The following is a 26,745-nucleotide window of genomic DNA, read 5'->3' as shown; positions in this document are numbered from 1 at the left end:
AATTACCGTAATAAGCCGTATATTGCCGAAAAGCACATGTCTACTTTCAGGGGCAATTTGAATTGTTTTGATAGTGCTAACGGTTGAAGAGTTGCGTAACATGAATACAGCTTGGTTGGATGTGTCGGCGACGACACAGCCGGTTTAAAAGGGTTAAGAATAAAACAGATATTTTATGGACAGGCTTTTTACACGTCTGTGCAAATAAAAGTATATTTATGCATAGTGCGGCCTCTCTCCTACTTTATGGCCAGGCTTTTTACAATAAATCATGTATCTTGAGAGTGCAGGATTACTAGAATTCTCAACAGCGGCCTTAACATTTTGCTACTTTCCAGTTCCCGTTGGATTTCATCCTCTGAATTTAAGCTTAAAGTCTGAACCTCGTCATCGGTCGTATTTTTAAAATTCCATTGTTGATTCGAATAGCAAACAACTCTTATTGCACGCACCGCAACAGACTTTAACAAATGGTGGTTGAAATAAAATGCTGCGTGGAGTCAACCAATCAATATGCTGCGTGAACTCAACCAATCAGCATGTTCAGCACCCAAGTCCCAGCCCTGAAAGTTCCTGAACTTTGAAAAAATACTACCTCACCAGCAGGGACTTTCTGAGGGGGAAATTTTTACCCGGAACTTAATTTTAGACCCTGGTTCTTGTGGTCGAAACTCACAGAGTACCACCCCAAAGTTCTTAGTTCCTGGGGAAAGATTCTGCGGTAGAAATGCGGTTATATATTATTTTTCCCTTGCAAATTCAGCATAAGTGCATTGCATTTATCAGATTTACTATATTTTCTACATTTTTGGTGATATGCCTCTGGCACAAGTTATTAAGCAAGTAACTTAATTCTTAAATTCAGACATTTCTTATTCAAGTTATGGTTCGCTTGGAACCTCAACCAAGGTGATACTATTTAAGTGAGCCGTACCGTTTAAAAGACGTAACAAATGTGTCCTTCAATCCCTTCAGAGTAGTAAGATCAAAACCTAAGTGTTCAGCAATTTGTTGTAATTGTTCTTGTACACATATCAAGTAAAAATTCTGAGGGACAAGCAAAGAAATCTTCAAGCACAGAGGACGTTTTGGTGTTATATATATACATATATATATATATACCTACAGTATACTACAACAATGTAAATGTGCATGTGAGGTCCTTTTTACTAGAACTACAATTCCCATCACTGTCACTGCTTCGAAATGGAACTACATCGGTCTACTACATAACCTAATTCACAACTTCAAAGACTTACCATAAGTCAAACACATTGTAGGTATGAAAGTGAGAAAAAAAAAAAAAAACACATTATAAACCAAAGCGCAATATTTTCCAAAATAGGTTCACCACTATAATTTGTGAAACTGCAACTACTTTCTAAAAAATATTTTTTTGTTTTTGAAGGTTATCCTGGATGTAGATTAAAATCTCTGTCTAGTGTACACTTTTGGTGTAAAAGACTGATAGTCACTGAGTTTAGCATTTAATGCTGCCCTGAGCCCAGTACGTTTTTGAAGACTAGGTAAAAAGTAGGTTGCAATAAATAAAAATTGCTAACTACTTTTTACCCAGTCATTCGACATTAAATGCTAAACTCAGTGACAATCAGTATTTACGTTCACACTGCAGGCAAAAGTGGCCCAAATCCATTTTTATTTTCTTAAGAATTACGAAAAAGGAGTGTGCCCTGACACATTGTCTAACTCCAATAGAGTTCATAAATGCCAATCCCAATGCATATTTTTCATTATTTATGTGGATGTTAAAATAATTAACAATTAAGACTTTATCTGCACGTTAACAAAGGGCATATTTACATGTTCTAAGTCATGTAAACATCTTTAAAATAATTGTACAGAACATTTGCTCAATGTCATTCTAACATCCGACGAGGAAGGTTTTTGAGACATTGCAAAAGAGTGAATTCTTTCAAATAAAGATTACTTAATGAAATTGCGCACCTCAAATAGAATTCTGATTTATTCATTTATTCTTTCATTTTACATTTTCAGACCAGAGATGGAAGTATAAGTTCTGGGGGAAGTCAGTGGAAATAGTTTCAACCGGAATGGTTAATGTCACTCTACCAAAGTGAGTATAGTTCAACTGAGCTCTCTGATGGTAACATCTGTTTCTAGACATGAATGCAGAAATTAATGAACAATAGGACATGAGATTACTGAAAATGTGTAGCTGAGATTATGTAGCCATTTTATTTTGCTTTCATATTTTTTGAGATGTTAAAAGTACCTTTTTGAATATTAATTCAATATTCAATATTCTACATATATTAGTTTTATTTAGCATCCAATTTTCTGATTGCAATACACTGTAGATTCAGAAGGTACATTCATTATAGATTCCAAACATGAATGGGCAAAATAATCAAGCCAGTTTGTATCTGATGTTTTTTTCTTATCTGATCATGATCTTTCCTCTTCAGCTACGGTGATCATTATGAGTGGAATAAAGTGGTAACTTGCATCCACAACGTATTCAGTCAGGACAGATGGCTCGAGCACTACGGTGATGTTGTCATTCGCAACCTCAACAGTGACGAGTGCACCTGCAAGATCACATTTGTCAAAGTGAGTGTAGGAGCCAAATTTATATTTGATTCAAGGAATTTAGTTCACTGGTGGATTATGATTATTTATTATAATTATGATATATTGCAATGGATTATGTAAAATATTTAATATTGTTTATTTGTTTTAGGTTTCATTTCTATTGTTGTCGGTACCAGCAATAAGGTGGTTATGTTAGACATGCCCCCTATTTTTCATGTGATGAGATACCTCCTACCTTTGTCATTTAGTAGAGCTGCACCATTATGGATACATTTGAGAATCACACTTTTTTTTGTTGTTGTTGTTGCACATAGAGATCACATTTCTCCCACTATTCTTAACGGACTAAACTTAACAGAACTTAACAAAATAGCATGCAATTTGTAACGCTTCTGATGAAATATTCATTGCTGCATGTTTATTTAAAAAAAATAATATATATTTTCTTTTTTTTTTCGGTTTGAATAAGTACTTCACTTCTTTCATTAATTTCTAGATTAATCATTTTTTAAATCTCTTGAATTAATGATTCAATGCCAAATACATTTTTAACAGTGACTTGACGTCACCTAGTGGTTTAACAATGTAATCGATACAATCTTTGTTTGAATCACCAAGTTACTTTCAAAAAGGTAATTTGCCATAGTTTGATCTCTACCATAGACATCAGTATTTATATCTGAATTTATGTGATTATTTGAATATTTTTTAACACAGATATAACGATACTGGTTGAAAAGACTGTTTGTGAAGCTATTTCATACCTAAACATTACAACTGCTCTCTCTGGCTCAGCGGCAGCGCGGACACAGATTTGAAAGTCCTGGTATGATTTTGTCGAAGATTTAATAGACACAGGGAATAAGATTGTGTGGGTGTTTGAATCAAGATTGCGATCTTTTAACGATTAATCGTGCAGCTCTATATTTTAGCAAACATGGCAAGGTAGAGGTGTGCAGCCAAATGGTTTTTGGCCCCATATTCTGTAGAATGGGATTTTGTTTGGTGTTCTGTTGGACTATTGTACAATGGACATGAATGCTGGTAAGTAGCTTGATACAAAACAAAATACAAATGAAGGATATATATATATATATATATATATATATATATATATATATATATATATATATTATTATATATATATATATATATATTATTATATATATATTATTATATATATATATATATATATATATATATATTATTATTATTTAGAGTGTTGGATGTTTAATGAAATGGAAACAAGTAAACCAAAGGTAGCCTACACCTCAAATTATACCTCAAAGTGTAAAGGAGATGATGTACTTATAACTCGAGTTTGTTGTTTTTGTATCTGTTCACTTGAAGGCACACGCCGACTTTTTGGGACTTTAGCTTATTCACTGTATCCCCCAGAGTTAGATAAGTCCATACATACCCTTTTCATCTCTGTGCGTGCCGTAACACACACACCCATGTCTGACACACCCACCGCTAGCCTAGCTTAGCACAAAGACTGGAGGGAGGGGGGGGGGGGAGATATGGTGAATAAGTCCCAAAAAGTCGGCGTGTTCCTTTTAAAGGGATAGTTCACCCAAAAATGAAAATTCAGCCTTTTTGTACTCACCCTGGTGGTGTTCTAATGCTATATGATCTGTTTTCAGACTACAAAAGGATCTTTCACTCCCTCTATGTAATGGGAATGAATAGTGACCAGCTTCAAGCTATAACAAAAAAGGTGCAGAAATCACAGAATGATCAAACAACTCATGCCATATTTTCCAAATGTTCTGAGGGCATATATATTATATTATATTATATTATATTATATTATATTATATTATATTATATTATATTTATTATATTATATTATATTATATTATATTATATAAATATTATTATTATTATTATTATTATTATTATTATTATTTACTTATGAGGTGAATACCTCAGGACGTGAACTCGAGTTTTCAGATGACAGTCAGAATGACAGTTGACAGATGTGAATGTGAACTCACTTGGTTATTGCAACAACTGGAACACAACAGAGATATTCATTAGAAAATAAAGTGTGCGCATAATTTTCTTGAAGACGTTGTTCTGATTTAAGCTTGGTATTTCAAAATGGTGTCCTTGTTTGTTTTTTAACAACCTTCTGTGATATAATAGTCATTCCCAAGCAGATCAACGACCAAGGTTAGGATTTTTGCTAAAGAATAATTTATGTTCTAGTTTGTTTTTAACCAAACCCTAACGTATGCCCTCAGAACACTTGAAAAACCTTTTTTTTCTTGTTACAGCATGAAGCTAGTCACAATTTATGTCATTATATGGACCAGCCCTTTTTTATCCTGCTCTGAAAAACAAAAGAAAAAAGGCTTTAGAAAAACACCAGGGTAACTAAACAATAGTGTTGGGTCCACCTTTGTCGAGTCCGAGTAGAGTCCAAGTCCTTAACCAATCAAGTCCGAGTCCTTAACATCCAAGTCCGGCCGAGTCCACAAATATTTAAATGATTTGAAATTGACCTTTAACAAAGACCCGCCCCTCTTAGTTACTGTTGCTACGTCCAACAAGCCATTCCGCTCTCACTCCACACATCATGTTCTCATACAGTGAAAAATATATTACGGAGCAAAGAGGACACTGACAATGCGCAAACAGACAAGACAGAGCAGGTTAATTTTGATATGAAATAAAGTCTCAGCTTTAAAAAAAAAATTAATTATGAAATTCAAACAATAAATACCGTTTTGTGGCGCTTTAAAGGGATAGTTTACCCAAAAAAGAAAATTTGCCCATGATTTACTCTCCCTCAAGTCATCCTAGGTGTATATGACATTCTTCTTTCAGACGAATACAATTGTAGTTGTACTAAAAAAAAAAAAAACTCTTCCAAGCTTTATAATGGCAGTGAATGACTTTCTGTTTTGAAGTCCATAAAAGTGCACCTATCCATCATAAACGTTACAAAGTAAAATTCTAGCTCCGGCCAAACGGCCATACGCAGTCTACTTGCGCCTAAACGCAACTTGTGACGTCGAAAGTAGCGTAGTCAAGTCACCTTTATTTATATAGCGCTTTTTACAATACAGATTGTATCAAAGCAGCTTCACAGTGATAACATGAAAATAATACAACAAAGTTTGTTTCTAGAAGAAAATTGTGTCATCGTTCACCTTAAGGAAGATCAATAATATTGTTGAATATTAAATGTACCCAACTAAGCAAGCCAAAAGCCAAGGCAACAGTGGCAAGGAACCAAAACTCCATCAGGTGACAGAATGGAGAAAAAAAACCTTGGGAGAACCCAGGCTCAGTCGGGGGCCAGTTCTCCTCTGGCCATTGAGCGAACAGTGTATGATTATGATCCAGGCAGCATTACATGTCAGAAGTCAGATTGGTCGTGTCGATGTGGCCTTCACAGGGCTGATGAGGCTGGCACTTCAGGGATGCGTCATGGATGGATCCAGGTGCAGGTCCACCATCTGATCTGGATACGGCCGGGATCCAGCTGACTTCAGTAAACCTCGGATAAACAGAGAGACTAATATTAGCGTAGACGCCATCCTTATTATGATGTAACAAGTACATAAGGATTTATGGGGAGTGTTCCCGGTTCCGGCTGACCTAAACTATGCAGCCTAACATTGAATTATAAAAGTCTATAATGTTTTATGTGTTTGCTAGGTCGAGATCTGTTTTTAGTCTAGATTTGAACTGACAGAGTGTGTCTGCTTCCCGGACAATGTTAGGAAGATTGTTCCAAAGTTTTGGTGCTAAATAGGAAAAGGATCTACCGCCTGCAATCGATTTTGATATTCTAGGTATTATCAACTGGAGATCGCAATATAATTTTGAGATCGCAATAGACGTGAAGGACTATAATGCGTTAAGACCTCGCTCAAGTACTGTGGAGCTAAACCATTAAGTGCTTTGTAAGTGATCAGCAATATTTTAAAATGTATACAATGTTTAATAGGGAGCCAATGCAGTGTTGACAGAACCAGGCTAATATGGTCATACTTCCTGGTTCTAGTAAGAACTCTAGCTGCTGCATTTTGGACCAGCTGTAGTTTAAGCGTGCAGGGCAACCACCCATAATAGCATTACAATAATCTAGCCTTGATGTCATGAACGCATGAACTAATTGTTCCGCATTTTTCATTGACAGCATATGACGTAATTTAGATATATTTTTAAGATGAAAGAATGCGGTTTTACAGATAATAGACACGTGACTTTCAAATGAAAGATTGGTATCAAAGAGCACACCCAGGTTCCTAACCGACGACAAAGACTTGACCGAGCAGCCATCAAGTGTTAGACCGTATTCTAGGTTATTACGTGAGGATGTTTTTTGTCCAATAATTCGAATCTCTGTTTTTTCAGAATTAAGTAGTAGGAAATTGCTAGTCATCCAGTTTTTTATATCAGCTATGCATTCCGTTAATTTGGTCAATTGGTAAGTTTCGTCAGGGCGTGAAGAAATATAGAGCTGAGTATCATCAGCATAACAGTGAAAACTAATTACATGCTCCCTAATGATATCTCCCAAGGGTAGCATGTACAGAGTGTACAGTAACGGTCCTAGTACTGAGCCTTGTGGTACGCCATACTGAACTTGTGATCGATAAGACATCTCTTCATTTACTGCTACAAACTGATAACGGTCAGATAAGTATGATTTAAACCATGCTAATGCAATTCCACTAATGCCAACATAATTTTTGAGTCTATTTAAAATAATTTTGTGGTCAATAGTATCAAATGCAGCACTAAGATCGAGTAACGCTAATAGCGAGATACAACCATGATCGGATGATAAGAGCAAATCATTTGTGACTGATGAGAGCTGTCTCAGTACTATGGTACGGTCTAAATCCTGACTGAAAATCCTCGCAGATATCATTTTTTTCTAAAAAGGAACATAGTTGTGAAGATACCGCCTTTTCTAGTATCTTTGACAGAAAAGGTAGATTCGAGATCGGCCTGTAATTGACTAATTCTGTAGGATCAAGTTGCGTTTTTTTAACAAGTGGTTTAATCTAAGCAAGCTTAAAAGTTTTTGGTACATATCATGATGAATTGACAAAGATGAATTGATGATATTAAGAAGAGGATCTATGACCTCTGGAAGCATCTCTTTCAGTAGCTTAGCCTTAGACCGACTAAGGTCTAAGCTCTAAATAGGGTCTAACATGTTGTCGATTTAGATGATTTAACGAGTTTAGCGAATTCTTCCTCTTCTATAGCAATGAATGAATCAAATTTTTCCTCAGGGAGACTTCAATGCACTGCCTGATGCGATACTGTAGCCGTATAGTGTAGTTATAACTGGTTGCATGGTTATAATATTCTCCCTGATATTATCAATCTTATAAGTGAAGAAGTTCATAAAGTCATTACTGCTGTGCTGCTTGGAAACTTCTGGGCTTGAAGCTTTATTTTTCGCTAGTTTAGCCACTGTTTCAAATAAATACCTAGGGTTTTGTTTATTTTCTTCTAATAGGGTTGAAAAATAAGCAGATCTAGCAGCTTTTAAGGCCTCTCTGTATGCCATTGAGCTCTCTTTCCATGAAATGCGAAATACCTCTAGTTTTGTTTTCTTCCAGTTGCGCTCCATTTTTCTGGCTGCTCTCTTAAGGGCCCGAGCATGTACCACGGCATTGGACTATTTTCTTTAATCATCTTTAAGCACATCGGAGCAACTGTGTCTAAAGTGCTGGAAAAGAGAGAGTTAAAAGTTTCTGTCGCAATATCGAGTTTTTCTAAGCTATCTGGAATGCTGAGATGATGAAACTGATCAGGAAGATTATTATTTGATAATATTAATTGATAATTGATAATTAATAATAAACCTTGGATGTCTAAAGCAGTTATGTTTAGTTTACAGAAGAAGAAACTGTCTTACAATCAAGGAGGGACATTAGAAAGAGAAGCAGCAAAAAAGGAGGTTAAAGTGGAAATTCTAAAGGCTAAACAAAGGTATAAAAGCAAGGTAGAGAGTAAACTGGCTGAGAAGAATATTGCTTCAGCTTGGTTGGGTATGAAAACTATAGTAGGTATACAGCAAAGTGTGAATAGAGCTAATATCGTCATGGATGGTTTCAGTTCAAATAGTGAGCTTGCCAATGCTCTTAATAGTTTTTATTTGAGATTTGATCAGTTTGATTTTAAGGATGAAGCCGATGAATTGAGATGTAAATTTAAAGAATATAGCTGCGAGCAGCGATTGCGGGCCCAAGCCGGTGGCACCGCCACCCTGGTGCCTTTAGTTACACTAAAGCCACCGGGGTGGCGGTGTCACCGGCTTGGGCCCTCCATCGCTGCTCGCAGCTATATTCTTTAAATTTACATCTCAATTCATCGGCTTCAAATCATCGGTTGGTGGCGCTATAACTTTGACTCACAATAGTTACATCCATCTGATCGGCCTCTTACCACGAACACACTGCTGAAGTTTCATCAAGATCAGTTAATGTATGCAGAAGTTATATTACTTCGTGTTTCTCTTTTCTTGCCATAAATTTGTTTCCTCGCCACGGCCAAACCGTTCGAGATATCAAAAATCCGTCCGCAATTTATCATCCTCAATGTCTTGACTTCATGCTGACCGAGGTTGGAGGCGATTGGATGAATTCTCTAGGATGAGTACATCAAATTCCACAGCATGCGTTTTTCAAACAACCCATAATAGCCGACTTCCTGTTGGGCGGAGCTAATAACTTAGAGTGCGGAAGTTGTTCGGCCCCATGAGATCTATATGTGTACCGAGTTTCATATTAATTCATGCAAGCGTGTTTGATATATGGACCAAGTTTTGAGGCCGTGTCCAAGGGGGCGCTATTGAGCCCCCCTGCCACGCCCGGGTACCAGCTTCAGCCCGGCTCTGATGACCGTTGGTTCTGACCTGTGTGAAAAGTTTCAAGAGTTTTTGAGCACGTTAAGGGCCCCAAAAGCCCCTGAAACCTTGAAAAACAAAGATTAAATGGAATAGACCAACCCCCCCCCCCCCCCCACACACACAGACACACAGAGAGAGAGAAAATTCTCCAGAAAATCCACATTCAAACCAAAATATCTGACTTCCTGTGGGTCTGAGGTAATGACTGTAAATTAGAAAGGTGTCCTGCTTGATGAGAACAATACACCTACCAAGTTTTGTGATTCTAGGAAAAACTAAGCCCCCATTTTTGACTAAAGGTGGCGCTACTGAGCCATTCCACCACGCCCATTTCTGAAACTTTGCACATGTCTACTGTATAATAAATGTGATGTGTCTGTCGAGTTTCATGCATTTTCAAGCATGTGAAGAGTCTCAAAAGCATCCGAAAAGAATATTAAAGTTTGATGCGTTGCCACGGCAACAGTATCTAAGATATCAATAATCCTTTCACAGGTCTACATCTGCCGTGTGTCTACATTATACACATAAAGTTTTAAGCAAATCGGGTAAAAATAAGAAAGTGATTTCAAAGCATTTTGAAAGTGACACACTTCCTGTTGCCAGTTGGTGGCGCTATAACTTTGACTCACAAAGGTCACATCCATGTGATCGGCCTCTTACACCGAACACACTGCTGAAGTTTCATCAAGATCAGTTAATGTATGCAGAAGTTATAACACACTTCCTGTGTCCCATTATTCGCTATAAATTTGTTTCCTCGCCACGGCCAAACCGTTCGAGATATCAAAAATCTGTTCGCAAGAATTCATCCTCAATGTCTTGACTTCATTCACACCGAGTTTGGCGGCGATCGGATGAATTCCCTAGGAGGAGTATTTCACATTCCATTGTATGCGTTTTCCAAACAACGTATAATAACCGACTTCCTGTTGGGCTTTTGTAAAACTTAGAGCACGAAAGTTGTGCGGCCCGATGAGATCTATATGTGTACTGAGTTTCATATTATTGCATGCAAGCGTGTTTGATATATGGACCAAGATTTCGGACCCCATTCCAGGGGGCGCTGTCGAGCCCCCCTGCCACGCCCGGGTACCAGCTTCAGTCCGGCCCTGATGGCTGCGGGTTCTGACCTGTGTGCAAAGTTTCAAGAGTTTTTGAGCATGTTAAGGGCCCCAAAAGTGGCAAAAAAAAAAATAATGAAGAAAAAAAAAAAAAAAAAAAAAAAAAAAAAATATATATATATATATATATATATATATATATATATATATATATATATATATATATATATATATATATATATATATATATATATATATATAGCTGCGAGCAGCGATTACGGGCCCAAGCCGGTGGCACCGCAACCCCGGTGCCTTTAGTTACCTAAAGGCACCGGGGTGGCGGTACCGCCGGCTTTGGCCCTCCATCGCTGCTCGCAGCTATATTTATATATATATATATATATATATATATATATATACATACACACACATACATATATATGTATATATATATATATATATATATATACATACACACACATACATATATATGTATGTATATATATATATATATATATATATATATATATATATATATATATATTATTGTTCAAAAGTTTGGGGTCAGTAAGATTTTTAATGTTTTTAGGAGAAGTCTCTTCTGCTCACCAAGGCTGCATTTATTGATTAAAAATACAAACAAAAACAGTAATATTGTGAAATATTATTCCAATTTAAAACAGCTGTTTTCAATTTTTCAATATTTTACATAGTAATTCATTTCTGTGATCAAAGTTGAGTTTTCAGCATCATTACTCCACTCTTCAGTGTCACATGATCCTTCAGAAATCATACTAATATGATGATTGATGCTCAATAAATATTCATTATTATTTTCAATGTTGAAAACAGTTGTGTACAGATTTTTTTTTTTTCAAAATGCTTTGATGAATGTAAAGTTCAAAAGAACAGCATATATTTCAAATATATATATTTTTAACATTATAAATGTCTTTACTGTAACTGTTGATCAGTTTAACTCATCCTTCATAAATAAAAGTACTGATTTATTTTATTTATTTCCCCAAAAAATAAAATTTTAATTATTACTAACCCAAAACTTTTGAGCGGTAGTGTTTAACGTTACAAAAGCTTTAGATTTCAGATAAATGCTGTTCTTTTGAACTTTCTATTCATCAAAGACTGTACACAACTGTTTTCGACATTTAAAATAATAATGAATGTTTCTTGAGTATCAATCATCATATTAGAATAATTTCTGAAGGATCATGTGACAGTGACGACTGGAGTAATGATGCTGAAAACTCAGCTTTGATCACAGGAATAAATAACAGTTTAAAATATATTAAAATAGAAAGCAGCTGTTTTAAATTGGAATAATATTTTACAATATTACTGTTTTTGTTTGTATTTTTAATCAAATAAATGCAGCCTTGGTGAGCAGAAGAAACTTCTCTGGTATGTGCGCGCCACAGACTGCACGCACGTCCGCTTAGAGTTCCGCCTTTTGCCGTCCGTCAATATTACGTTATTAGAAAAATATTTTTTTAGAGAATCGATTTTTTGACATTTGTGAATCGATTCAGAATCGTCCACGTCCGCATCGCGATGCATCTAAGAATAATTTTTTTCTCCCACCCCTAGATTTCATACAACAGGTTAATAAACAGTTACAATTAAGTCACTTACATTTTAGATGCAATGTTGACTGTTTTTGTTCTGTTTCAGCAGCGAAAATAGTTAAACAAAGATCACGGCAGAACCATCACGCATCACGTGTTTTCTCATAACTGAACGATTCAGCATTTTTAACGAATCGGTTGACTCAAAGATTGAATGATCAATCCATAAACATCTGTCTTAATCATGATCGACTCATTCGAACGAATCGTTTGAACGAATGAATCAATGACTCGCTTATTAAGATGGATGCCTGGCGACACCTAATGGCGGTTTAGTGTTGTTTAAAAGCATCATTCTTTCCCACATGTGTGTGATTTGTGTGTGCAACATTATCATTATTTTTCTTACACTATTATATTAGCGATTTAAAAGCACCCACTCGTGTCACACGTCGATTAACCGGTGGGAAAATATCCTCAGACACATACCCAAGGGTGTAACTTTGGTTTGAGAAGTGGGGGGGACACAAAATGGGGAAACATTTTTTCGATTTGAATCCCATTTCCTGCATTTACATACATTTGGGGACTATGGTGATACAAAATCATTAATAATAATAATTTAGAAAATAATTAAGTTGATTATAATGATAAATTCTGCCAAAAAGAATAGTTGGCTACTAAACTATGTATAACAAAAATATGTCTTACTTTTTTATTGTTTAATAGGGGCCGATTGCCAAGACGTGAGAGAATCATTTTATAGTCAAAAATGTTCACTATTAATGTTTTGTGTGTACATAAAATTGAAATAAAGTGAGACTCAATTTCCACTGTAATGTAGAAACAACATAAAGACAGCACATTTTAAATAATTGTTTAATAGCATCTTTTTATGAATGAAGGCCTGTATAGCTGATATTAATATAGCTACGATGTCTCGATGAAAAGTATTTTTTTCCCCAAATTTTAAACATTTATTAGGCTTCAAAAATATAGGCTAACAACTTAATTTAAGTGAACTTTAAACAATCCTCACTTAAACCCATAATAAATGTCATATTTACCTAGGACTGGATTAACAATTTCCTTTGCCCTGGGCATCAAGACTCAAGGCATAGTTAGGGGGGTTCGGGGGCATGCTCCCCCGAGAAAATTTGGATTTCTTTGACCTACATATGTGTAATTTAGGACTTTTGAAGGCCAAAAAATGATAAGAAATAGGCTATTTAAAACCTTGTCATTAGATTATTTGTCAATACCTGCTCTCTCCTCATCTTCATTTTTCTTATTCTCTCAGTATTCTTATCCTGGCCTATTTCTTCCCCTCCTAAAGCTAAACTTAGACTGATAGTCTTTTTCATTTCATTTCATTTCCATTAGGAACCTTCTGCAAGATTTGGAATTTGAAAACGTCTTTTTTTAAGTGTTAAAAGTAATTTTAAATAATAGAAATTATAGGCTATGTTTAACGCAGTTGGTGGAATTGGCAGACGTTCCCTTAAGCATTGTGTGCTGTGGAAACGCGTCAAAGCATTCTCAGGTATAATTATGCAGCATTAATGCACAAATGATTTTGAATGAATATTTTCATCATGTCGATATACAATGGTCACATAATGTTAAAACTAATCTTGCTATTGATATCTTTGTTAGACTACCGACCCTGTAGAACAAACGTCCTGCTAATATCGAACCTAAAACAAACTTTTTCCGCACTCAACCAGCGGGAGTGCATTTCACAAATTAGTAATCGCTGGCGTTTAGCGGGGAGGGAGGAAAGACTTTGTCTGTGTGAACCCGCGTAGATGCACCTTATGCAGTGAAGACTGTAAAGTGTTTGATAACTTTATTACATTTCTGTGTATTTCTTACCTATCAGGGCCCCTTAGATGTCATGTGCCCCTGGGCAAGTGACCAGTTGCCCTAATGGTTAATCCGGCCCTGTATTTACCTGTGCCTTTCCAGGTACGAAATATACAGAAATTGAATAAGGTTATCAAATAGTCCGCACTGCATAAATTATAAATTACATATAGATTAATCCTTAATGATTTTCTCTGTTCCCTTTGTTCTTTGGTTAACTTTACTGACAGAGAGAATTAGTGGCTGCTGTCCCTTTAAGATCTGCCGCTGACAGGATCTCACGCATACTCTTGACTTTCATTTAAGATTTTATTTAACTTATTTAAGACTGTTCTTGTGAGGATACTCAACAAAATGGGCATTTTGGCATAAATGTGTGTGTTATTGTTCGATTCTGGCGCGCTGTTTGTTCGTCGTGTGCGTCAGGAGCGCTCCCTGCTCGTTAGAACTTTAATTGAGCTATTTTTAGAGTGTGGACGCGACGTTCCTGGACTCGGCAGCTCACATCGCCACAGGCTTTCTTTGTCCTGCTCCTCCGTGGCGATGACGGTGTGCGAAAAAAAAAAAAAAAATTCATAACGAATTGGAAAGTGGGGGGGACACAAACGGGATTTTGAAAAGTGGGGGGGACATGTCCCCCCTGTCCCCATAGGAAATTACGCCCGTGCACATACCTAATACATGTATATTTAAATACAATATTGGCCTACCTGGTAAAAAGTTTTATATACTATTTTGATGTCCTTTTGGACACAAGAGGGCAGTATAGCCCTATGTTTGCTTTTTTGTTGAACCAAATAGCACTAAATAGCCTGTTTTAACTTTTTCATTCTTCTTGAATTGCAAAAACAGAATAAAATGGGTTTAGTTGTGATATTTGTATACTTTTATATAGAAATAAATGGTATATAATTACATTTTTAGAAGATTTTTAGTGTTTCCTTTTTGGACATTATTTAATCCCTCGCCATAGCAAAACCGTTTGAGATATTTATTATCCATTCACAATTTAGCATATTTAATGTAGTTTCATCATGTTGAAAAAGTTTGGTACGAATAAAATAAATAGTTTAAGAGGAGTGGCTAAAAATTCAGAGGCTGATTTTGCAAAAAAATCCACATTCAGACCAAAATATCTGACTTCCTGATGGCCAGAGCTATTGAATGTAAATTAGAAAGTTGTCCGGCTTGATGAGAACAATATACAAACTATTTTTTCTTTACTGTAGTTAAAACTAACCCCCCCACTTTTGTCAAAAGCATGTTGAAAGTGACACACTTCCTGCTGCCAGTTGGTGGCGCTATAACTTTGACTCACAATAGCTACATCCATCTGATCGGCCTCTTACCACGAACACACTGCTGAAGTTTCATCAAGATCAGTTAATGTATGCAGAAGTTATTCCACTTCCGTGTTTCTCTTTTCTCGCCATAAATTCGATTCCTCGCCACAGCCAAACCGTTCGAGATATCAAAAATCCGTCCGCAATTTAGCATCCTCAATGTCTTGACTACATCCACACCGAGTTTGAAGGGGGCACGGTGAATTTTCTAGGAGGAGTATTTCACATTCCACAGCAAGCGTTTTCCAAACAACCCATAATAGCCGACTTCCTGTTGGGCTGGCGTAAAACTTGACTGGGGTAAAGTTGTTCGGCCCGATGAGATCTATATGTGTACCGAGTTTCATATTAATTCATGCGAGCGTGTTTGATATATGGATCAAGTTTTAGAACCCCGTTCAAGGGGGCGCTGTTGAGCCCCCCAGCCACGCCCGGGTCCCAGCTTCAGCCCGGCCCTGATGGCCGTGGGTTCTGACCTGTGTGCAAAGTTTCAAGAGTTTTTGAGCACGTTAAGGACCCCAAAAGCCCCTGAAACCTTGATTAACAATATAAAAGCAATAGTCAAATCCCCCCCTCCCCTCACACACACACAGACACAGAGAGGGAGAGAAAATTCTTCAGAAAATCCACATTCAAACCAAAATATCTCTCTTCCTGTTGGTCAGAGATGGTTCATGTAAATTAGAAAGTTGTCCGTCTTGATGAGAACAATACACATACCAAGTTTTGTTGCTGTTGATAAAACTAACACCCCCACTTATGACTAAAGGTGGCGCTACTGAGCCCCTCACCACGCCCGTTTCTGAAACTTTGCACATGTCTACTGGATAATAAATGTGATGTGTCTGTCGAGTTTCATGCAATTTCAAGTATGTTAAGAGTCTCAAAAGCATAAAAAAAGAATATTAAAGTTTGATGCGTTGCCACGGCAACAGTATCTAAGATATCAATAATCCTTTCACAGGTTTACATCTGCCGTGTGTCTACATTGTACACATAAAGTTTGAAGCAAATCTGGTAAAAATAAGACAGTGATTTCAAAGCATTTTAATAGTGATGTACTTCCTGCTGCCTGTTGGTGGCGCTATAACTTTGACTCACAATAGTCACATCTGTGCGATCGGCCTCTTACAACGAACACACTGCTGAAGTTTCATCAAGATCAGTTAATGTATGCAGAAGTTATAACACACTTCCTGTTTCATTTTTTCGCCATAAATTCGTTTCCTCGCCACGGCCAAACCGTTCGAGATATCAAAAATCCGTCCGCAATTTAGCATCCTCAATGTCTTGACTTCATGCACACCGAGTTTGGAGGCGAATCGATGAATTCCCTAGGAGGAGTACATTAAATTCCACAGCATGCGTTTCCAAACAACCCTAAATAGCCGACTTCCTGTTGGGCTGGCGTAAAACTTAGAGCACGAAAGTTGTTCGGCCCGATGAGTTCTATATGTGTACCGAGTTTCATATTATTACATGCAAGCGTGTCTGATTTATGGACAAGTGTTCGGATCCCGTTCCAGGGGGCGCTGTCGAGCCCCCCTGCCACGCCCGGGTACCAGCTTCAGTCCGGCCCTGATGGCCGCGGGTTCTGACCTGTGTGCAAAATTTCAAGAGTTTTCGAGCATGTTAAGGGCCCCAAAAGTGGCCGAAAGGTTGACAAAATAATAATAATAATAATAAATATAGCTGCGAGCAGCGATTACGGGCCCAAGCCGGTGGCACCGCAACCCCGGTGCCTTTAGTTACCTAAAGGCACCGGGGTGGCGGTACCGCCGGCTTTGGCCCTCCATCGCTGCTCGCAGCTATATTTATATATATATATATATATATATATATATATATATATATATATATATATATATATATATATATATATATATATATTATTGTTCAAAAGTTTGGGGTCAGTAAGATTTTTATTGTTTTTAGGAGAAGTCTCTTCTGCTCACCAAGGCTGCATTTATTGATTAAAAATACAAACAAAAACAGTAATATTGTGAAATATTATTCCAATTTAAAACAGCTGTTTTCAATTTTTAAATATTTTACATAGTAATTCATTTCTGTGATCAAAGTTGAGTTTTCAGCATCATTACTCCAGTCTTCAGTGTCACATGATCCTTCAGAAATCATACTAATATGATGATTGATGCTCAATAAATATTCATTATTATTTTCAATGTTGAAAACAGTTGTGTACAGATTTTTTTTTTTTCAAAATGCTTTGATGAATGTAAAGTTCAAAAGAACAGAATATATTTCAAATATATATATTTTTAACATTATAAATCTCTTTACTGTAACTGTTGATCAGTTTAACTCATCCTTCATAAATAAAAGTACTGATTTATTTTATTTATTTCCCCAAAAAATAAAATTTTAATTATTACTAACCCAAAACTTTTGAGCGGTAGTGTTTAACGTTACAAAAGCTTTAGATTTCAGATAAATGCTGTTCTTTTGAACTTTCTATTCATCAAAGACTGTACACAACTGTTTTCGACATTTAAAATAATAATGAATGTTTCTTGAGTATCAATCATCATATTAGAATAATTTCTGAAGGATCATGTGACAGTGACGACTGGAGTAATGATGCTGAAAACTCAGCTTTGATCACAGGAATAAATAACAGTTTAAAATATATTAAAATAGAAAGCAGCTGTTTTAAATTGGAATAATATTTTACAATATTACTGTTTTTGTTTGTATTTTTAATCAAATAAATGCAGCCTTGGTGAGCAGAAGAAACTTCTCTGTTATGTGCGCGCCACAGACTGCACGCACGTCCGCTTAGAGTTCCGCCTTTTGCCTTCCATAACATTTTTTTTTAGAGAATCGATTTTTTGACATTTGTGAATCGATTCAGAATCGTCCACGTCCGCATCGCGATGCATCTAAGAATACATTTTTTCTCCCACCCCTAGATTTCATACAACAGGTTATAACAGTTACAATTAAGTCACTTACATTTTAGATGCAATGTTGACTGTTTTTGTTCTGTTTCAGCAGCGAAAATAGTTAAACAAAGATCACGGCAGAACCATCACGCATCACGTGTTTTCTCATAACTGAACGATTCAGCATTTTTAACGAATCGGTTGACTCAAAGATTGAATGATCAATCCATAAACATCTGTCTTAATCATTATCGACTCATTCGAACAAATCGTTTGAACGAATGAATCAATGACTCGCTTATTAAGATGGATGCCTGGCGACACCTAATGGCGGTTTAGTGTTGTTTAAAAGCATCATTCTTTCCCACATTTGTGTGTGCAACATTATCATTATTTTTCTAACACTATTATATTAGCGATTTAAAAGCACCCACTCGTGTCACACGTCGATTAACCGGTGGGAAAATATCCTCAGACACATACCTAATAAATGTATATTTAAATACAATATTGGCCTACCTGGTAAAAAGTTTTATATACTATTTTGATGTCCTTTTGGACACAAGAGGGCAGTATAGCCCTATGTTTGCTTTTTTGTTGAACCAAATAGCACTAAATAGCCTGTTTTAACTTTTTCATTCTTCTTGAATTGCAAAAACAGAATAAAATGGGTTTAGTTGTGATATTTGTATACTTTTATATAGAAATAAATGGGATATAATTAAATTTTTAGAAGATTTTTAGTGTTTCCTTTTTGGACATTATTTAATCCCTCGCCATAGCAAAACCGTTTGAGATATTTATTATCCATTCACAATTTAGCATATTTAATGTAGTTTCATCATGTTGAAAAAGTTTGGTACGAATAAAATAAATAGTTTAAGAGGAGTGGCTAAAAATTCAGAGGCTGATTTTGCAAAAAAATTCACATTCAGACCAAAATATCTGACTTCCTGATGGCCAGAGCTATTGAATGTAAATTATAAAGTTGTCCGGCTTGATGAGAACAATATACAAACAATTTTTTCTTTACTGTAGTTAAAACTAACCCCCCTACTTTTGTCAAAAGCATGTTGAAAGTGACACACTTCCTGCTGCCAGTTGGTGGCGCTATAACTTTGACTCACAATAGCTACATCCATCTGATCGACCTCTTACCACGAACACACTGCTGAAGTTTCATCAAGATCAGTTAATGTATGCAGAAGTTATTCCACTTCCGTGTTTCTCTTTTCTCGCCATAAATTCGATTCCTCGCCACAGCCAAACCGTTCGAGATATCAAAAATCCGTCCGCAATTTAGCATCCTCAAAGTCTTGACTACATGCACACCGAGTTTGAAGGGGACACGGTGAATTTTCTAGGAGGAGTATTTCACATTCCACAGCAAGCGTTTTCCAAACAACCCATAATAGCCGACTTCCTGTTGGGCTGGCGTAAAACTTGACCGGGGTAAAGTTGTTCGGCCCGATGAGATCTATATGTGTACCGAGTTTCATATTAATTCATGCGAGCGTGTTTGATATATGGATCAATTTTTAGAACCCCGTTCAAGGGGGCGCTGTTGAGCCCCCCAGCCACGCCCGGGTACCAGCTTCAGCCCGGCCCTGATGGCCGTGGGTTCTGACCTGTGTGCAAAGTTTCAAGAGTTTTTGAGCACGTTAAGGACCCCAAAAGCCCCTGAAACCTTGATTAACAATATAAAAGCAATAGTCAAATCCCCCCCTCCCCTCACACACACACAGACACAGAGAGAGGGAGAGAAAATTCTTCAGAAAATCCACATTCAAACCAAAATATCTCTCTTCCTGTTGGTCGGAGATGGTTCATGTAAATTAGAAAGTTGTCCGTCTTGATGAGAACAATACACATACCAAGTTTTGTTGCTGTTGATAAAACTAACCCCCCCACTTATGACTAAAGGTGGCGCTACTGAGCCCCTCACCACGCCCGTTTCTGAAACTTTGCACATGTCTACTGGATAATAAATGTGATGTGTCTGTCGAGTTTCATGCAATTTCAAGTATGTTTAGAGTCTCAAAAGCATAAAAAAAGAATATTAAAGTTTGATGCGTTGCCACGGCAACAATATCTAAGATATCAATAATCCTTTCACAGGTTTACATCTGCTGTGTGTCTACATTGTACACATAAAGTTTGAAGCAAATCTGGTAAAAATAAGACAGTGATTTCAAAGCATTTTAATAGTGATGTACTTCCTGCTGCCTGTTGGTGGCGCTATAACTTTGACTCACAATAGTCACATCTGTGCGATCGGCCTCTTACAACGAACACACTGCTGAAGTTTCATCAAGATCAGTTAATGTATGCAGAAGTTATAACACACTTCCTGTTTCATTTTTTCGCCATAAATTCGTTTCCTCGCCACGGCCAAACCGTTCGAGATATCAAAAATCCGTCCGCAATTTAGCATCCTCAATGTCTTGACTTCATGCACACCGAGTTTGGAGGCGAATCGATGAATTCCCTAGGAGGAGTACATTAAATTCCACAGCATGCGTTTCCAAACAACCCTAAATAGCCGACTTCCTGTTGGGCTGGCGTAAAACTTAGAGCACGAAAGTTGTTCGGCCCGATGAGATCTATATGTGTACCGAGTTTCATATTATTACATGCAAGCGTGTTTGATTTATGGACACGTGTTCGGATCCCGTTCCAGGGGGCGCTGTTGAGCCCCCCTGCCACGCCCGGGTACCAGCCTCAGCCCGGCCCTGATGGCCGCGGGTTCTGACCTGTGTGCAAAGTTTCAAGAGTTTTCGAGCATGTTAAGGGCCCCAAAAGTGGCCGAAAGGTTGACAAAATAATAATAATAATAATAATAATAATAATCCTACCGAAAACAATAGGGCCTTCGCCCTTTCAGGGCTTGGGCCCTAATAATAATAATAATAATAAATATAGCTGCGAGCAGCGATTACGGGCCCAAGCCGGTGGCACCGCAACCCCGGTGCCTTTAGTTACCTAAAGGCACCGGGGTGGCGGTACCGCCGGCTTTGGCCCTACCGCCGGCTTTGGCCCTCCATCGCTGCTCGCAGCTATATTTATATATATATATATATATATATATATATATATATATATATATATATATATATATATATATATACATACACACACATACATATATATATATATATATATATATATATATATATATATATATATATATATATATATATATATATATATTATTGTTCAAAAGTTTGGGGTCAGTAAGATTTTTAATGTTTTTAGGAGAAGTCTCTTCTGCTCACCAAGGCTGCATTTATTGATTAAAAATACAAACAAAAACAGTAATATTGTGAAATATTATTCCAATTTAAAACAGCTGTTTTCAATTTTTAAATATTTTACATAGTAATTCATTTCTGTGATCAAAGTTGAGTTTTCAGCATCATTACTCCACTCTTCAGTGTCACATGATCCTTCAGAAATCATACTAATATGATGATTGATGCTCAATAAATATTCATTATTATTTTCAATGTTGAAAACAGTTGTGTACAGATTTTTTTTTTTTTTTCAAAATGCTTTGATGAATGTAAAGTTCAAAAGAACAGCATATATTTCAAATATATATATTTTTAACATTATAAATGTCTTTACTGTAACTGTTGATCAGTTTAACTCATCCTTCATAAATAAAAGTACTGATTTATTTTATTTATTTCCCCCAAAAAATAAAATTTTAATTATTACTAACCCAAAACTTTTGAGCGGTAGTGTTTAACGTTACAAAAGCTTTAGATTTCAGATAAATGCTGTTCTTTTGAACTTTCTATTCATCAAAGACTGTACACAACTGTTTTCGACATTTAAAATAATAATGAATGTTTCTTGAGTATCAATCATCATATTAGAATAATTTCTGAAGGATCATGTGACAGTGACGACTGGAGTAATGATGCTGAAAACTCAGCTTTGATCACAGGAATAAATAACAGTTTAAAATATATTAAAATAGAAAGCAGCTGTTTTAAATTGGAATAATATTTTACAATATTACTGTTTTTGTTTGTATTTTTAATCAAATAAATGCAGCCTTGGTGAGCAGAAGAAACTTCTCTGTTATGTGCGCGCCACAGACTGCACGCACGTCCGCTTAGAGTTCCGCCTTTTGCCTTCCGTCAATATTACGTTATTAGAAAAATATTTTTTTAGAGAATCGATTTTTTGACATTTGTGAATCGATTCAGAATCGTCCACGTCCGCATCGCGATGCATCTAAGAATAAATTTTTTCTCCCACCCCTAGATTTCATACAACAGGTTAATAAACAGTTACAATTAAGTCACTTACATTTTAGATGCAATGTTGACTGTTTTTGTTCTGTTTCAGCAGCGAAAATAGTTAAACAAAGATCACGGCAGAACCATCACGCATCACGTGTTTTCTCATAACTGAACGATTCAGCATTTTTAACGAATCGGTTGACTCAAAGATTGAATGATCAATCCATAAACATCTGTCTTAATCATGATCGACTCATTCGAACGAATCGTTTGAACGAATGAATCAATGACTCGCTTATTAAGATGGATGCCTGGCGACACCTAATGGCGGTTTAGTGTTGTTTAAAAGCATCATTCTTTCCCACATGTGTGTGATTTGTGTGTGCAACATTATCATTATTTTTCTTACACTATTATATTAGCGATTTAAAAGCACCCACTCGTGTCACACGTCGATTAACCGGTGGGAAAATATCCTCAGACACATACCTAATACATGTATATTTAAATACAATATTGGCCTACCTGGTAAAAAGTTTTATATACTATTTTGATGTCCTTTTGGACACAAGAGGGCAGTATAGCCCTATGTTTGCTTTTTTGTTGAACCAAATAGCACTAAATAGCCTGTTTTAACTTTTTCATTCTTCTTGAATTGCAAAAACAGAATAAAATGGGTTTAGTTGTGATATTTGTATACTTTTATATAGAAATAAATGGTATATAATTACATTTTTAGAAGATTTTTAGTGTTTCCTTTTTGGACATTATTTAATCCCTCGCCATAGCAAAACCGTTTGAGATATTTATTATCCATTCACAATTTAGCATATTTAATGTAGTTTCATCATGTTGAAAAAGTTTGGTACGAATAAAATAAATAGTTTAAGAGGAGTGGCTAAAAATTCAGAGGCTGATTTTGCAAAAAAATCCACATTCAGACCAAAATATCTGACTTCCTGATGGCCAGAGCTATTGAATGTAAATTAGAAAGTTGTCCGGCTTGATGAGAACAATATACAAACTATTTTTTCTTTACTGTAGTTAAAACTAACCCCCCCACTTTTGTCAAAAGCATGTTGAAAGTGACACACTTCCTGCTGCCAGTTGGTGGCGCTATAACTTTGACTCACAATAGCTACATCCATCTGATCGGCCTCTTACCACGAACACACTGCTGAAGTTTCATCAAGATCAGTTAATGTATGCAGAAGTTATTCCACTTCCGTGTTTCTCTTTTCTCGCCATAAATTCGATTCCTCGCCACAGCCAAACCGTTCGAGATATCAAAAATCCGTCCGCAATTTAGCATCCTCAATGTCTTGACTACATCCACACCGAGTTTGAAGGGGGCACGGTGAATTTTCTAGGAGGAGTATTTCACATTCCACAGCAAGCGTTTTCCAAACAACCCATAATAGCCGACTTCCTGTTGGGCTGGCGTAAAACTTGACCGGGGTAAAGTTGTTCGGCCCGATGAGATCTATATGTGTACCGAGTTTCATATTAATTCATGCGAGCGTGTTTGATATATGGATCAAGTTTTAGAACCCCGTTCAAGGGGGCGCTGTTGAGCCCCCCAGCCACGCCCGGGTCCCAGCTTCAGCCCGGCCCTGATGGCCGTGGGTTCTGACCTGTGTGCAAAGTTTCAAGAGTTTTTGAGCACGTTAAGGACCCCAAAAGCCCCTGAAACCTTGATTAACAATATAAAAGCAATAGTCAAATCCCCCCCTCCCCTCACACACACACAGACACAGAGAGGGAGAGAAAATTCTTCAGAAAATCCACATTCAAACCAAAATATCTCTCTTCCTGTTGGTCAGAGATGGTTCATGTAAATTAGAAAGTTGTCCGTCTTGATGAGAACAATACACATACCAAGTTTTGTTGCTGTTGATAAAACTAACACCCCCACTTATGACTAAAGGTGGCGCTACTGAGCCCCTCACCACGCCCGTTTCTGAAACTTTGCACATGTCTACTGGATAATAAATGTGATGTGTCTGTCGAGTTTCATGCAATTTCAAGTATGTTAAGAGTCTCAAAAGCATAAAAAAAGAATATTAAAGTTTGATGCGTTGCCACGGCAACAGTATCTAAGATATCAATAATCCTTTCACAGGTTTACATCTGCCGTGTGTCTACATTGTACACATAAAGTTTGAAGCAAATCTGGTAAAAATAAGACAGTGATTTCAAAGCATTTTAATAGTGATGTACTTCCTGCTGCCTGTTGGTGGCGCTATAACTTTGACTCACAATAGTCACATCTGTGCGATCGGCCTCTTACAACGAACACACTGCTGGAGTTTCATCAAGATCAGTTAATGTATGCAGAAGTTATAACACACTTCCTGTTTCATTTTTTCGCCATAAATTCGTTTCCTCGCCACGGCCAAACCGTTCGAGATATCAAAAATCCGTCCGCAATTTAGCATCCTCAATGTCTTGACTTCATGCACACCGAGTTTGGAGGCGAATCGATGAATTCCCTAGGAGGAGTACATTAAATTCCACAGCATGCGTTTCCAAACAACCCTAAATAGCCGACTTCCTGTTGGGCTGGCGTAAAACTTAGAGCACGAAAGTTGTTCGGCCCGATGAGTTCTATATGTGTACCGAGTTTCATATTATTACATGCAAGCGTGTCTGATTTATGGACAAGTGTTCGGATCCCGTTCCAGGGGGCGCTGTCGAGCCCCCCTGCCACGCCCGGGTACCAGCTTCAGTCCGGCCCTGATGGCCGCGGGTTCTGACCTGTGTGCAGAATTTCAAGAGTTTTCGAGCATGTTAAGGGCCCCAAAAGTGGCCGAAAGGTTGACAAAATAATAATAATAATAATAATAATAATAATAATAATAATAATAATAATAATCCTACCGAAAACAATAGGGCCTTCGCCCTTTCAGGGCTTGGGCCCTAATAATAATCCTACCGAAAACAATAGGGCCTTCGCCCTTTCAGGGCTTGGGCCCTAATAATAATAATAATAATAATCCTACCGAAAACAATAGGGCCTTCGCCCTTTCAGGGCTTGGGCCCTAAATATAGCTGCGAGCAGCGATTGCGGGCCCAAGCCGGTGGCACCGCCACCCTGGTGCCTTTAGTTACACTAAAGCCACCGGGGTGGCGGTATCACCGGCTTGGGCCCTCCATCGCTGCTCGCAGCTATATATATATATATATATATATATATATGCCAGTTGGTGGCGCTATAACTTTGACTCCCAATAGTTACATCCATCTGATCGGCCTCTTACCACGAACACACTGCTGAAGTTTCATCAAGATCAGTTAACGTATGCAGAAGTTATATTACTTCGTGTTTCTCTTTTCTCGCCATTGTTTCCTCGCCACGGCCAAACCGTTCGAGATATCAAAAAGTCCGTCCGGAATTTATCATCCTCAATGTCTTCACTTAATGCTGACCGAGTTTGGAGGCGATTGGATGAATTCTCTAGGATGAGTACATCAAATTCCACAGCATGCGTTTTTCAAACAACCCATAATAGCCGACTTCCTGTTGGGCGGAGCTAATAACTTAGAGTGCGGAAGTTGTTCGGCCCGATGAGATCTATATGTGTACCGAGTTTCATATTAATTCCTGCAAGCGTGTTTGATATATGGACCAAGTTTTTAGACCGTGTCCAAGGGGGCGCTGTTGAGCCCCCCTGCCACGCCCGGGTACCAGCTTCAGCCCGGCCCTGATGACCGTGGGTTCTGACCTGTGTGGAAAGTTTCAAGAGTTTTTGAGCACGTTAAGGGCCCCAAAAGCCCCTGAAACCTTGAAGAACAAAGATTAAATGGAATAGACAAATCCCCCCAACCCCCCCCCCCCCCCCACACACACACACACAGACACACAGAGAGAGAGAGAAAATTCTCCAGAAAATCCACATTCAAACCAAAATATCTGACTTCCTGTGGGTCTGAGGTAATGACTGTAAATAAGAAAGGTGTCCTGCTTGATGAGAACAATACACCTACCAAGTTTTGTGATTCTAGGAAAAACTAAGCCCCCATTTTTGACTAAAGGTGGCGCTACTGAGCCATTCCACCACACCCATTTCTGAAACTTTGCACATGTCTACTGTATAATAAATGTGATGTGTCTGTCGAGTTTCATGCATTTTCAAGCATGTGAAGAGTCTCAAAAGCATCCGAAAAGAATATTAAAGTTTGATGCGTTGCCACGGCAACAGTATCTAAGATATCAATAATCCTTTCACAGGTCTACATCTGCCGTGTGTCTACATTATACACATAA

General features: G+C 37.3%; 1 protein-coding gene across 1 annotated transcript in view; it reads left to right on the top strand.

The window, feature by feature from the left end:
- LOC311093859 (oxysterol-binding protein-related protein 7-like) overlaps positions 1 to 26,745 on the top strand; it is a 156,534-nt gene that overhangs the window by 69,295 nt on the left and 60,494 nt on the right. The window contains exons 17-18 of the mRNA XM_084131482.1: positions 2,017 to 2,095; positions 2,448 to 2,592. Coding sequence (XP_083987608.1) covers positions 2,017 to 2,095; positions 2,448 to 2,592 — 224 coding nt within the window. The remainder of the gene's footprint in view (positions 1 to 2,016; positions 2,096 to 2,447; positions 2,593 to 26,745) is intronic.

This window comes from Abramis brama (genome assembly GCF_963993115.1).
Source record: "Abramis brama genome assembly, chromosome: 12".
Classification (NCBI taxonomy): Eukaryota; Metazoa; Chordata; class Actinopteri; order Cypriniformes; family Leuciscidae; genus Abramis; species Abramis brama.
Note: the sequence above shows the minus strand (reverse complement) of the source record. Positions and strands in the feature narration are given on the sequence as shown.